The 12973-nt window shown below is 33.5% G+C and overlaps 3 protein-coding genes across 5 annotated transcripts; 2 read left to right on the forward strand and 1 right to left on the reverse strand.

Moving 5' to 3' along the window:
- Positions 1–104: 104 nt before the first annotated feature.
- On the reverse strand, positions 105–1107 carry LOC126674207 (wall-associated receptor kinase-like 8). Its single transcript, XM_050368625.1, has 2 exons — positions 1067–1107; positions 105–504 (listed from the first exon to the last, which is right to left on the reverse strand). Exons 1-2 carry the CDS (start codon positions 1105–1107, stop codon positions 105–107), a joined length of 441 nt encoding a protein of 146 aa, XP_050224582.1.
- Positions 1108–1905: 798 nt separating this feature from the next.
- Positions 1906–4758, forward strand: LOC126679537 (putative wall-associated receptor kinase-like 16). The gene is made up of 4 exons (XM_050374588.2): positions 1906–2960; positions 3163–3342; positions 3436–3975; positions 4074–4758. The coding sequence occupies exons 1-4, from the start codon at positions 2111–2113 to the stop codon at positions 4727–4729; spliced, it is 2226 nt and encodes a 741-aa protein (XP_050230545.1). The 5' UTR covers positions 1906–2110; the 3' UTR covers positions 4730–4758.
- Positions 4759–5262: 504 nt separating this feature from the next.
- Positions 5263–10531, forward strand: LOC126665233 (uncharacterized). Of its 3 annotated transcripts, none has more exons than XM_050357961.2 (16): positions 5263–5595; positions 6176–6222; positions 6429–6522; positions 6625–6803; positions 7040–7090; positions 7328–7384; positions 7640–7760; positions 8012–8078; positions 8186–8227; positions 8864–8969; positions 9087–9197; positions 9277–9348; positions 9443–9544; positions 9625–9671; positions 9765–9792; positions 10209–10531. In XM_050357961.2, exons 1-16 carry the CDS (start codon positions 5400–5402, stop codon positions 10317–10319), a joined length of 1431 nt encoding a protein of 476 aa, XP_050213918.1. In that variant the 5' UTR covers positions 5263–5399; the 3' UTR covers positions 10320–10531. The 3 variants fall into 3 exon arrangements, with proteins under 3 accessions (XP_050213918.1, XP_050213919.1, XP_050213920.1); XM_050357962.2 differs by lacking the exon at positions 5263–5595 and adding an exon at positions 5613–6040; XM_050357963.2 differs by lacking the exon at positions 5263–5595 and adding an exon at positions 5614–6067.
- Positions 10532–12973: the final 2442 nt, after the last annotated feature.

Genomic DNA, 12973 nt, shown 5'->3' on the forward strand with positions numbered 1-12973 from the left:
ATCCCACCGCGCGTACAGTCCCGTACAGCGTAATCAACCTCTTCATAATCTTGTCAAGTTGTTGCAGAAGCTCCTAGGGATGCTGTCTTTATAGAAGGTCTCTTTTATCCATTCAAGTTCAAGCATTTTTCTGCTAACTTAGCTATTGCAATTATCTCTGTTTCTCCACCCTCTTTCAGAACTTGACCATCAGTCGATTCTCTTCCACTGATAGTATAAAATATGTATCTCTCTTCAGCGAACCGCAAGAACAATATGGGTTTTTGACCTGTTAAAAGCTGCACAAGAACTACTCCCAAACTGTAAACATCACTTTTATCAGTTAAGTGGCTTGACTGTAAGTACTCAGGAACTAAGTAACCAAATCTTCCATGTACTCGAGTTGTCACGTGCGTTTCCTCGATTGATATTGTTCTCAAAGTTCCAAAATCCGCTACCTTTGCTATGTATTTATCGTCCAAAAGTATGTTTAATGACTTGATATCACTATGATATAGCCAGAAGCTGCCGAATGTAAATAGAGATTAAATCTGTAAAAATACATAGCCTAAAATTTTGTCTCTTCTGAGATCACAACAACATTTCAATCCATTTCACATTAACTCTGTCTCTTTATCTCACAACAACATTTCAATCCATTTCACATTAACTCGGTTTTTACGGTTTAGTTAGTTTAGTAGCGGTTCAGTTTGAATGGTGTTTTCCGATTCAAAAGAATTATATTGAAAATTCGGTTTTTAGTAAAGAATCAAATCAAACTGATTCTTCGCGTTGAAAGGTTAGTATTTGTTTTAAAATTCATTTAGCATAAATATAACCAATTCTATAAAATTTTAAAAAACAATTAAATAACCTAATAAAATTTTATCTATTTACAATCAAATACACATTAACTTTTAATAGTTTGAGAAGAATGGCTTCAGTTGCTGCAAAGCAAAACTCCACCGTGATTGTTAAACCTACAATTTACTTAGAATGAAGAATCGGGAAGAGTTGACAATTTTCAAACCTCCGTTTCAAAGGGTTACTATGAGTATAGAGTTTGAAGAGCTATATTTCAACTCACCAATTGGAGTGTTGGAAAGGATTGGATAAATAAAGATTCATTTTTAACTAATCTTGTTTATAAATTCATACTTCACTCTCCTTTTTTTTCCCCAAACAATATGTAAGTCAAGTAAGGACACATTCAAATTATTGAATCATCATCACTTCAACTGTGACCTTTTCTTTCTAGTTTAATATTATTATTTTACATGGAGAACCTTCTCAAAAATAGGAATAAGGGCATGGTGCAGATATTTATCTATTTTTTAACAGAACAATGATATAGCCTGAGAACTATAGGGATAGAGAAAAGTCTAGACTAAGCGCAAGCAAAAGCTATTAGTTAATTCAACTTTGACTAGTACAACTGATTAAGAAACATGAAGGAGAAAGGAAATTAACATTTATTAGTCAGTTCTACTGATGCCTTAATTTCATCCAAACTTGCTCCAACCTAAATATAGAGCAAAATTGGCTGTTTTTGATACCTCAAGATCAATATATCAATTGATCAAACACATATGACCACTAGAATACAATGAACCTTTGAATGCTTGGATCTTGATTTATGTTTCACGGAAACGAAAAATGATCAAATAGAAAACAAACGAAATGAGAAAGAGTAAAACAATATTTTTATAGTCATATGCTATATCAATAGAGAGTTTCGGAGATTCAAAAGCGTTTTCGATTTCGGAAACGAAAGGAGAAACTTAGAATTCAAGAAGTTCCCGTGCAATATAGATACTGAGTACTTTCGATCAAGTCATTGACAGTGATATAAGAAAAGATCAATTATATTCTCCTCATTCCATCTGCTATAAACTAGTATAATTTAACAATCTCTACGGAGTCTTTTATAAATATGGATTAAAATCAATATTCTATGCAATGGTCATTGGTGCCTGTAGATGCTCTGAGAATTAGTCAGGGCAGAAAAACGGAGACAATAAAGAAATCACAATTCAACTTTGGCAGTCTGGACTAGTAAACTTTTAAAATCATTTTGAACTTGTACAAATACATATAATTCTTTGCTCGCCTATTCTCTCCAAGTGCTTAAATGACACTAATAATACTTTCATCTCTACTATTCCATATCGGAAGAGTGAAAAGAATGGGAAGGACAACTATGCCAATGAACCTCAACATTCTTTTGATGCTACTATGGTTAAACCAGGCCCTAATGGCAACAGCTGCAAGGCCAGTATGTCTAGACTACTGCGGTGATGTTGACTTCCGATTCCCTTTCGGAATTGGAAAAGGTTGTTATATGAGCAAGAGTTTTGAGGTATTCTGCAACCATTCTTTTTCACCTCCAAAGCCTTTCTTAACAAGTATCAACATGGAGCTGCTTGATTCATCAACAGGATCGGAACAAATAACAGTCAATAATCCAGTTATTCGATCCGATTGCAGCAGCAAATCCTCGACTAGTTTAGAGGTTTCTGTGTCAGGCACTCCATTTGTATTTTCAAATTATTCTAACAGATTCACAGCCATAGGCTGTGACAATTATGCGATGCTTATTCGGAATGGTAACACAGTTGGAGGTTGCTTGTCTATTTGTAGACAAAGCAATACAACTGGCTGCTATGGTCTTAACTGCTGTCAGGCCACAATCCCTCCGAATTTCCAATCTTTTGTAGTCAACATGACGAACCCATTTCATAGTGATGCGGATGGTCGCAGTAGCTGTAAATCTGCTTTCATGGTTAGCCAAACTTGGCTTGAATCTAAATCAACAGTCCTTAATGAAGTTCAAGAAATGGATCATGTTCCTGCAGTACTTATATGGTCAGAGTTTCAAGGGTACTGCGATATTCGTGAGCATCCAAATATCACCTGTACCTCCAACTATTGCTGGGCGCAGCTTACCCAAAATCAATTCTGTATTTGTAGTCGATGTCAAGGTAAGAAACTCTCTAATCCGAAATTGCATCTGAAAATATAATTCTAGTGCAATGGAAATTCCATATTGAAAAAGTATACATAAAACGCGAAACATATATATGGAAATGACTGATTTAGTTACCTATTATCTTACGGTTATTGTTTGTAGACTCATGAATGCATTCCTTTTATTCACTGCGCTCATGTTTTTGAATTACGCAGATGTCGGCAAATGCACAAATCCAAAGAACTATTATTACTGTGAATTGAAATGTATGTATAATAGAGGGAGCTATAACTGCACTTGTCCTGCTGGCCATCGTAAGATATCCAACAACGGCTACAGTTGCTACCCAAATGGTGCCTTTGGTGAGAAATCTCGGATGAAGGCCATCTTTATAGGTTTGCATTTAGCTCACTTACTCTATTTTATTTTTAATTTGGTACACACATTTTTGATAAAACTAAGGCTCTTAATATGTGCGAGTTTTGCAGGTATTGGATCAGGCCTTGGATTTTTGCTATTAGTTATTAGTATATGGCTGTCGTATAAGGTGGTAAAGCGAAGACGAGCCATGAAGCTGAAGTTAAAATTTTTCAAAAGAAATGGAGGATTGTTACTAGAACAGCAGCTATCTTCTACGCAAAGTCATGTCGAACAAACGAAAGTTTTCAATTCCGCAGAATTGGAAAAGGCGACCGATAATTATCATGTGAATCGAATACTTGGCCAAGGAGGTCAAGGAACTGTTTACAAAGGAATGTTAACAGATGGAAGAGTTGTGGCTATTAAAAAGTCCAAAGTAGTCGATGAAGACAAGCTCGATCAGTTCATCAATGAGGTGGTGATTTTATCACAAATCAACCATAGAAATGTGGTTCAATTGATCGGATGTTGCCTCGAGACAGAAGTTCCTATGCTAGTGTATGAGTTCATTTCTAATGGAACACTCTTCCAATACATACATAACAATCTAAATGAAGAATTCCCTATTACTTGGGAGATGCGACTGCGGATTGCTACAGAAGTTGCAGGTGAACTATATACACCCTTTACCGTTTTCGTTTACTGTTTGGATTTGATTGGCTTAAAACGTAAAATTGCTGAATCAAACTGGTCATAACTGTTGCAGGTGCACTGGCCTATTTACATTCAGCAGCTTCTGCACCAATATATCATCGAGATATCAAGTCATCAAACATACTTTTGGATGATAAATACAGAGCAAAAGTAGGCGATTTTGGAACTTCGAGAACAATATCAATCGAGGAAACGCACGTGACAACTCGAGTACAAGGAACATTTGGTTACTTAGATCCTGAGTACTTCCAGTCGAGCCAGTTTACAAATAAAAGTGATGTTTACAGTTTCGGAGTAGTTCTTGTGGAGCTTTTAACAGGTCAAAAACCCATATCGTTCTTGAGGTCCGTTGAAGAGAGAAGCTTGGCAACATATTTTCTATTATCAATGGAAGAGAAGCGTCTTTTTGAAATTCTTGACAGTCAAGTTCTGAAAGAGGGTGGGAAAAAAGAGATAATTGCGATGGCTAAGTTAGCAGAAAAATGCTTGAACTTGAATGGGAAAAAGAGACCTACCATGAAGACGGTGGCAATAGAGCTGGAAGGAATCAGAGTATCTGTAGGAGCTCATTCAACCACCCCACAAGATTATGAAGAGGTTGATTACGTTGTAGGGGACTATACAGCGCCATGGGATGTTGCTTCGTCTTCGTCTGGCTCAATCAATAGCAGCACAATAAACATCAATTCAGTGACTTATATTGATTAGAGATTTTAATTCAATCGCATTACATGTCACACGTATCGATGGAAAATTCATAATCATGTATTGATGATATTAAATAAATTCTAATCAATTAATAATTGATTCCAAGAAACCGAGACTTAAGTAGTTACAGAACATAAATTTTGGTTTCTAAATTTGAACTTGTAAAGTAGTCAGTCAGTTCAAGTTTAACACCTGAACTTGGGAAACCAACTTGAATTCTTATATTTTAATTTAAAATAGCCAGCTTCAGAAATTGCCTTATCTTGTAATTTCAGCCAGATTCACTGTCAAAAATCCAGTTATGTATTCCAAATTAATTGAGCTAAAACCAAAATCAGTTTTGCATTTGTAAAGGATGCAAAGTTGTTAAATTAATTGTGTTTTACAGACTACATTATATCGATAGTCTTTGGGTAATGTCTTATTTTACTTGGCTTTGTGGCAACTTCTAGCTTTGATTGAAAAAGACACTCGTTTACAGTTTTACAGTTTTACTCGCAATCCATTGGATAAGCTTATAATTTTTCTTTTCACAACCTCATTCTCTATTTTTCTTAAAACTCAATATTCTCAAATATCCCATCCCCATGGATTCTTGGTTATAATCCAAACAAACGTTTCATCTCCTCTCTCTGCATTTGTGATTTTGATATCAATTTAACACACCAACATGGCAGTAGCAGTGACTCTACTCTCATTCTCTGCAATAGCCCAATCCTCCGGCGAAAGAAAATCTACCGCCTATTCTTCATATTTCGATTTTTTCCGTTGGCGCGTGGGTTTGTCATGCCAATATGTGGGTGTAGGCGTTGCAGCTCCCAATTCCACTTCTCGTATGCTTATTCATTGCGTGTCAGCCGCTACAGGTTCTCCTCCTTTTTCTAGTTTTTTTAGTCATTTATTGGTTTTAGTTTCCCAAAAGTTTATAGTGATGGATAGCGTAGTAATGAAAAACGAGAAGAAAAAGCATCGCCGGAGTCCTAATAGACTCTAAATTGTGCTGCTGCACCGCCTGTTTCAGTCTTTCCGCCACCGCCATTTGCGATAAATAAGAGAGAATGAGATATGATTATCATAATAATGACCCAAAAAAGGGCTGTCTAAACCGAGGCCCAATAGATATTAAGTTGGGTCATCATCTAACCCTAATTACCCGCTCAAACCCGATCCATCTTGTTGGCAGCTGCATTCCGCCTTAGGGTAACGTCTAAAACAAGAAAGTAAATTACGGAGGGAACGACCGCGACACCATTTTTCTTAAGCATATCATATTACACAATATATAGTTGCTACTGCTAATGCCTATGCTAGGTCAGCCATTCTCATTCCGTTTCCTCTGTATGCTTTCTTCTATTTTCTTTCCTTTTTTTTTAATGCAATATTACATAGCATTTAATTCGAAATTACTTTTAATGTGCTTTTATTCTATGTTTTTTCTTATGATAGGATTGAAATTACAGAGCAGAATCATTTCAATGGCACTTCGTTTCGAGGTAATGCCTCTTTTTCAAGTTTTTAATTCATAATCTGTATTCTTTGGAGCTTAGTTGAATGGTCAATGTCAATCATAAAAAGTTATTGCGTTTCTTTTGTTAAATCAAAACAGTTCGTTACTTTCTGCACATTATTTTTACTTATTTAAAGTCTAGTTTGTTAATTTGGTTTAGTCACGATTATTGTTTTTTGTCTCCTACTTCAGATTTTAGGGAAGTTTAATCGTGCTCGTGCAGCTCGACTTACACTGCCTCACCATGTGTGCCAAACTCCTTTGTTTATGCCAGTGGGCACCCAAGGTTAAAGAGTTTGTTTTTATGCCTCGTTTCAATTTGCATTTTCCTTTTGTCATTAAGTAGTTCAAAATCAGTGAGAATTGTTGAAATTCTTCATGGTTATAGGGACAATTAAAGGTTTGACGACTAACCAGCTTGAGGAAATTGGTTGTCAAATCATTCTTGGCAATACATATCATTTGGAACTCCGTCCTACATCTGAGTTGATTGATGAATTAGGGGGTCTCCACAAGTTTATGAACTGGCCCAGAGCTTTGCTTACTGATTCTGGTGGCTTTCAGATGGTACCGTCCACTATCATTTAATACATCACTACGTGTTTCTTGTTTAGTTTGTAATTTGAGTTCTAGTGTCCAGCTTTCTTCTAGGTTGTCATTTTTCTCCACATACCAGCACTGGGTATTAGTGCCCTCTCTTCCATGTTCTATGCTAGAGCTTTAGCATGTCGCAATAAATACTATAAAAAGTTAGAAGCTCATAAGTTTCTTGAGTTAATTTTTTTTCTTTTTACATATTTCAGGTATCATTATTGCATTTGGCTGATATCACAGAAGAGGGTGTGACATTTCAGGTATCTTTTCTCATTATTATCAACATTGATTTTTGAATTTAGGAATATTAGAATACTATATTAGTATATTAGCTCTTCAGGTGTCTTTCTTCTTAAAATACTCGCTTAATTTGGTATTACTATACAAAATCTTCCTAGATTTTACTCGATTTTGCTCTTGTTACTACCATGAAACATTAACAGAACAAGCATCAGTTGAATATTGCATGTAACTAAGGTTTCCTTTTCTTAGTTCAGTCACCAATTGACGGAAAGCCAATGCTTTTAACACCAGAGGAATCAATCCATATCCAAGTGAGTCCATTGTACTTCTTTTTATTTTCCTAAAATTTAGATTATGTTAAATAGTACTCAACAATTTTTTCTATTCTGGACATTCTTATTTTTCATTTGGTTCTGTTGTACTTTCCTCACTGGTTTACTTTTGATAACTTGCACAGTTACTAAGTTTCAGTCATTATTCAAGCTCCTTTTTTTTTTCCTTCTTTTGCGGGATCTTATATTCATGATATCTAAAGCACCTTCATGATTTTATCACTTGATATTCAGAATAGAATTGGTGCAGATATTATTATGGCTCTTGACGATGTAGTAAAAACCACCATTACCGGTCCACGGATTGAGGAGGCCATGAATCGTACACTTCGGTGGATAGATAGATGTATATCAGGTAAATTTAGAGAATTTGAAATGCTAATCTTTTGTCTGCTACAAAACAATAGTAATAGTTATACTACATCTGATAGGTTTTAGCAAACGCTAGATTACAAACTATGATAGGCTTATGAACTTCTCTATTTTCTTATCCTTCCATGTGCAACTACGAGACTTTTTCTAATATCATGTATTTCTTCTTGCTAAAGTCTCAATATTTGATGGTTTTGATTCATTTTGCTTTTTTGTGCGCTGATTCTTTTGCAGCACACAAGAGACCACATGAGCAGAATTTATTTGGTATTGTTCAAGGTGGTTTGGATCCTGTCTTGAGGTGAAATATGTGAAAACTGTAATCTTATGCTGTTGTTATACTTAGCATATGACCTTACATCCTTCTGGCCTCTTATGTTTCTACTAACACTTTTATATCTATTCTAGGGATATATGTGTCAGAGGCTTGGTGGATCGCAATTTACCTGGGTATGCGCTGCACTTTTTATCCATATAGTGGAGCCAAAAAAAAGAGAGAGCGAAACAGAGTTATATGCACCTTCTTTTCTAAGAATATTTGCTGTCTTCCATAAATGCTGATGGCTAGTTTCTGCTATCAGCTTGCTATTTGAAATTGCTATATATAATAGCCATTAGTTCTTGTGTCTGCATTGCAGGCTGTTCTGTTTTATCAACTATCAACTTCACTCAACTGTTTTATCTAATAAATTGAATAGTTATCTCAGGTCACTGGTAGATGATGTATGAACTAACCATATTGCACTTGAGTTACACTTAATTATGCGAGGTTTATGCAGACTTGGATATAGGTGTTTGATGTACATTTTTCAGTTGTATCTCAATTTATAGAAGCTGCTAGCTATTTTATTAAAAATATAATGCCACTTGTTTGTAGCATAATCTCCACAGAAAATGTGTTCATTTCCTTACGGTGTTTTCCCTGGCTGTTACAATAAATCTCATCAATGTATTTTAAATCCATCTTTTGTTCAGCCAGCTCATAACAAAATGTTAGACCAATCTCAGGGATAACACAATCGAAAAAGTTTATTATAGTTTTAGTGATAAAGTAGGAATCTTAACCTTGGTTTACATCTGTGGCAGCTACGCTATTGGTGGTCTCTCTGGTGGTGAAGATAAAGAATCATTTTGGCGAGTTGTTGCTCAATGTACTGCTGCATTGCCTGAAGATAAACCACGATATGTCATGGTAAATATTACTCTTCATCATTTTGACCTGTATATCGATACTAATTTGACACATAAATAATTTGCTGCTTCGCTTTTCTAACATTCTTTCATCTGTCAACGGCCAACTATCTATAAGGGTGTTGGTTATCCTCTGGATATTGTTGTCTGTAGTGCTTTGGGTGCTGATATGTATGATTGTGTGTATCCTACTCGTACTGCTCGATTCGGCACTGCTCTTCTACCAGAGGTGATGGCTTGTTTTTACACAACTCTTCAAAAGAATATTGCAATTATATATCCTCATCATGCAAATTCTGTTACTGCAGGGAGTACTGAAGCTAAAACACAAAGCAATGGCTGACGACACACGCCCCATCGATCCTACATGCGATTGCATGGTACTATAGTAAAATAAAAGTATTGGTTTGAGCTACTATTTCATTATTTGCTCCTATAGAATATATATGTCCACTGAGACTTTTCTCAATTTAGGTATGCAAGAACTATACTAGGGCCTATATTCACTGCCTTGTAACAAAAGATGCTATGGGATCACAGCTTCTATCATATCACAATTTGTATTACATGTCCAAGGTGATGACAATAAATAAATAAAACACTAAGCATTTTGTTCTCTGTACTACTTTGGAAATAATATACTTTTAACTTTGCAGCTTAGTAGAGATTTACATTCATCAATAGTTGAGGGAAGATTTCCAGGGTATGTGTGCCTTGTCCTCGTTTATCGTCCTACAACAGTAACATTGTGTTCAAGTTCTCAACTTAACTTCCTCTTTTTACTCAATTTTTGCAGGTTTGTTTGTGATTTTCTCGAGAAAATGGTATTTCCCGTTCTTAAAAGTTGATCAAATATTTCATGTTTCAGATTTTATTAACTTAGTTACATAAAACAAATAGATAAACTGGATACAGGCGACGTAGACAGCCATAATCTTTTGAAATGATTGAGCTGGACTAAGATCGGTTTCCTTTAATATTGGTGTATCCTCAGCAAATCATTTATGCCATGACTGTCTTTGTTGGAGTCAAGTTCATAAGCTTAATTTACATACCTTTATGTGATCTGTCGGTTTGTCTTGTTTATGTTAAAACTGCATCGAATGTGTATTTGTTGAGGCTGCCTGACCCAGTTCTAGCAGTCGTGACGTGGTCGCTGTTCCTGCTAATTTGATTAAACGATGTGATTCTACATCATATTCTGCAGATCTTAACTGTTATTATTATTATTGTCTTGTAGTTTCCCAAAGGTGACGTCCCTGATTGGGTCTGCAATGCAATGGAGGTTGCTGGAATTGATATTTCATCTTGCTGTGCTACTGCTTTGGTCCCATTGTCTGTACCCAATTAAGGAGGTTCAAGCGTTGGCTCTTTTAGCTTTTTGTCTGATTTAGAAAGGTAGGAGGGTACATTTTTTAATATACTAAATTTAATATTGCAAAAAAAAAAATAGTTTCTTCATGCAAGAATCATGCTGGAAACTTTCTAATGTTATCTAAATGTTGCGATAATTAAGACCCTTTTTTGAATGGAAAAAGTGGGAAAACAAAGTTTTTGTCGAAAGCCTAAGGAATACCAGTTAGAGAAAATGTAATTTTCAGTTTTATAACTAAGCAGTTTTGTACCAGAAGAGATAAGCCTTTTATTTTATTTATCTATAGATAAAAGTATGGGGAAGGAATATGTAAATATCAAGGTTTAACGTCTTAAAATACCCTGATCTTTCATCTACTTTTCAATTCTACCCTGACGTTGCAAATCTGTCAATTTTATCCTATTTTGTATTTTTTTCATTTCAATTGTACCCTAAAGCATAAAATTGACCTTTTTTTATTTAGCCAAAAATTCTCTAAATTGACCATTTTTGCATTAGATTAACTTTTTATATTAAATTGACCTTTTTAAAAAAAATTATTGAACTTTTGTCAATTAAATAAAGGTCAATTTTATGTTTCAGGGTACAATTGAAATGAAAAAATACAAACTGGTGTAAAATTGACAATTTTTCAACGTCAGGATAGGATTGAAAAGGGAATGAAAGGTCGGGGTTTTTTAAAACATTAAGCCAAATATCAAATAGTTCCTTTTAAATTATCACTAGTTGATTACTCAATTGAAGGTTTTTTAAATAAATTTAACTAGTTTGTTTAATTATTTAAGGTAGGATGCAATATGCCTTGAATAAGGATAGGATGAATTTGATTTTAATAGTAAAAGTGAGACTTTATTGTTTTGTTAAAATAAATTAATTTTAAAATGTTAGGACATAGATATATTGATTTAAATTATTAGTTGATGAATATAAAGTACTCTTATATAGTAATTATTGTTATAATCGCCTTTTATCCTCTTTTCAGTTACATCCATACGTTATAACTTTATCTAATTCATCTAAATTTGCACCTTCGGTTTCCAATTCCATCTTGAAAACTAATTTGATTCTTTTTCATTTAGAAAAAAAATACCAATTTGATCCTTTACCTTTAGCATATTTTGAAATAGCATTTGATCTTATAAAAAAAATAAACAATACCTTATTTACCATAAATTTAAAAATAAATAATAAACTATTATTTGATTTTTATATAAATATTATAATATTAAAATATCAAATATATTCCACTGCCACACTCCTTCAGCCTCGCCGCCTTTTTTCGATTTAGACGTACATTAAAAATAATTAATATTTTCTAATTAATCAATTAAAATTAAGTTAATTAAATATATATCAAATAAATTTATTAAATAATTTTCTCCTCCTTTTAAGTCCGGGCCCTGCGCCTCCACAATTCCGCCATCCGCCACCGTTCTTCATCCTCAGTGGACCGACATCCCAGGCTTGTTCGTCCTCAGGCGAGGACGAACGACAACAGCGGCGGGTGACTTTTTTTTTTTAACTTTCTTAATTAATTATTTAATCAAATTAATATTTTTCAACGGATGAGTTTTATGACCGGTCATGAGGAGGACGAACGGGTTTCATTTTTTTTAATTAATTATATATTTAAAAAGATTAGTTAAATTTTATAAAAATAATTAAAATTTTGAATATATTAGTTGATTAATTAGGAAATATTAATTATTTTAATATACGTCAAAATCCGAAAAAGGTGGCGAGTTCAAATGAGTGTGGCGGTGGAATATATTTTGATATTATAATATTTAAATAAAAATTTATTATTAAATTTTGACTTAATGGGGAAGAAGACTTTTTTGTTCTTTTTATAAGACCAAATTCTATTTAAAAGATATGCTAAAAATAAAGGATCAAATTGGCATTTTTTTTTTTCAAATGAAAAAAAAAGTTAATTTAGTTTTCAGGGTGGAATTAGAGACCAAAGGTGCGAATTTGGGTGAATTGGACAAAACTGCAATGTCGGGGTGTAACTGAAAAGGGGCTAATAGGTTAAGGATTTTTTTGGTGATTAGGTCTATTTATTTTCATTCAATTTAATACTTAATTTATTAATTAATTAAAAATTATGCAAAACCCTATAATAATGAGTTAAAATAGAAAAAAATGTAGATTTGAAAAGTTATTTTAATATTTAATTTAAATAAATATAAGTTCTCTTAAATTTGAATTATATGACTTTATCGTGATATACAGACTGAAAGAGATTCTGGGTATGAAATATAAATTGGTTCTGTTTGATTATTAGTTTTAGCGAAATGCAAAAATATTTTTTCTTTATAAAAATTTTAAAGATAAAAACAATAACTTATCTAAAAATAAAAATAAATTTTGAAATAGAATCTAGGTCAAATTATAATGTATTATGTATTTTAGACGTTTTCTACAATTAGTTTATTTTTAGTGTACTTGTCCATTTAACATTGGACGAATCAAAGTGATGATCGATGGTGCTAACTAGACAAAGTAATTTTTACTTTCTAAAAAAGTAAAATAGTAGAAAGCACCAGTATTTTAATATTTAAACATATAATAAAATAATAGTAATTTTTGGAAAGAAAATGTTATTTTTAGAGAAAATATTTTATGTA

This window comes from Mercurialis annua, linkage group LG1-X (assembly GCF_937616625.2).
Source record: "Mercurialis annua linkage group LG1-X, ddMerAnnu1.2, whole genome shotgun sequence".
NCBI lineage: Eukaryota > Viridiplantae > Streptophyta > Magnoliopsida > Malpighiales > Euphorbiaceae > Mercurialis > Mercurialis annua.

What these genes read in the sequence shown, in the direction of transcription:
- LOC126674207 (XM_050368625.1), bottom strand. Translation starts at nt 1,107, where the DNA reads ATGAATCTTTATTTATCCAATCCTTTCCAACACTCCAATTG. An exon ending in CCTTTCCAACACTCCAATTG is followed by an intron (nt 505 to 1,066) that starts GTGAGTTGAAAT and finishes TACATTCGGCAG; the next exon opens with CTTCTGGCTATATCATAGTG.
- LOC126679537 (XM_050374588.2), top strand. Translation starts at nt 2,111, where the DNA reads ATGACACTAATAATACTTTCATCTCTACTATTCCATATCGGAAGAGTG. An exon ending in GATGAAGGCCATCTTTATAG is followed by an intron (nt 3,343 to 3,435) that starts GTTTGCATTTAG and finishes CGAGTTTTGCAG; the next exon opens with GTATTGGATCAGGCCTTGGA. An exon ending in GATTGCTACAGAAGTTGCAG is followed by an intron (nt 3,976 to 4,073) that starts GTGAACTATATA and finishes TAACTGTTGCAG; the next exon opens with GTGCACTGGCCTATTTACAT.
- LOC126665233 (XM_050357961.2), top strand. Translation starts at nt 5,400, where the DNA reads ATGGCAGTAGCAGTGACTCTACTCTCATTCTCTGCAATAGCCCAATCC. An exon ending in CAATGGCACTTCGTTTCGAG is followed by an intron (nt 6,223 to 6,428) that starts GTAATGCCTCTT and finishes CTCCTACTTCAG; the next exon opens with ATTTTAGGGAAGTTTAATCG. An exon ending in TATGCCAGTGGGCACCCAAG is followed by an intron (nt 6,523 to 6,624) that starts GTTAAAGAGTTT and finishes TCATGGTTATAG; the next exon opens with GGACAATTAAAGGTTTGACG.